This window comes from Sinocyclocheilus grahami, unplaced genomic scaffold, assembly GCF_001515645.1.
Source record: "Sinocyclocheilus grahami isolate Dianchi unplaced genomic scaffold, SAMN03320097.WGS_v1.1 scaffold7139.1, whole genome shotgun sequence".
In the NCBI taxonomy this organism is placed as follows: Eukaryota; Metazoa; Chordata; class Actinopteri; order Cypriniformes; family Cyprinidae; genus Sinocyclocheilus; species Sinocyclocheilus grahami.
The window spans coordinates 25231-26048 of record NW_015511291.1 but is presented as its reverse complement, the minus strand read 5'-3'; the positions used below and the strand labels follow the sequence as shown (position 1 = coordinate 26048).

The 818-nt window shown below is 43.0% G+C and overlaps 1 protein-coding gene across 1 annotated transcript in view; it reads right to left on the bottom strand.

Moving 5' to 3' along the window:
* Positions 1–142, bottom strand: part of LOC107577758 (chromatin modification-related protein MEAF6-like) — a 2116-nt gene extending 1974 nt beyond the window's left edge. Inside the window, exon 1 of the mRNA XM_016263795.1 lies at positions 1–142. This exon is cut by the window's left edge and continues 52 nt beyond it. Within this exon, the coding sequence (XP_016119281.1) occupies positions 1–65 (65 nt within the window). The 5' untranslated portion in view covers positions 66–142.
* Between the last annotated feature and the right edge of the window lie 676 nt (positions 143–818).

Sequence of the window (818 nt, the reverse complement as noted above, 5' to 3'; positions counted from 1 at the left end):
AGCTCGGAGAGCTCGCGGCGGGTGTCGGGGATCTGCGGTGGAGTCACTTTGGCGTGCATCGCCATGATGGAGCTGAGCTGCTCAATGACCGAGAACAGCTGAAGCAGAAACTTCTGACTGCAGTACCGCGCATGTCCTCCGGTCCGACAGGGGGCTCTCGCTTCGCCTCCAGAGCAGAATTAAATCCACTAAAGCTAATAAAAAAAAAGATGAAAACCTTCTAGGCCTTTCCCTAGCAATTTTGGATTTTTAAGAATAGTAGTTTCTGTTTATCGATTGAATGAGGTCTGTGGTTAACCTTAACTGTAAAGTTTTGCGCGTGTTGCTGTGCGTATGTAAAGAGAAAAAGTACTGTTGTCACTACTTCAAATGTAGGTACTATTAGCAAAGAATTTAGGACCGGGAAATTATTATTATTGTTATTAATATCCTGATAAATACATACTGAAATCCTAATAATAATGTAATTTATAATATCCAAGAAATAAACGATTTCCTTCGCATTTAGATCAAGTTTCGATCGTGTCCATGTGACGTGTCCTCCTCCTTGGCCAATGAAACGCGGGCTTGAATAGGTAAGCCACGCCTCCCTGGGTTTCAGTTCTCCGTTCTATTTCCAGTTCTAGCCAATATGACATGTCTTTGCCTTCAGCCAGCAATAACATGGAGCGCGTTCGTGCCACGCACAACAAAATCTCCCGCTTTCTCGCGCTTTCTCTCACTTTTTTTTTGTCTTTTCTGTCATTTTACACACACATACATAGCCAGTGACCACCAAGCGGCGACAGAGTACTTGTTATAAAAGCAACTTTCTTTTT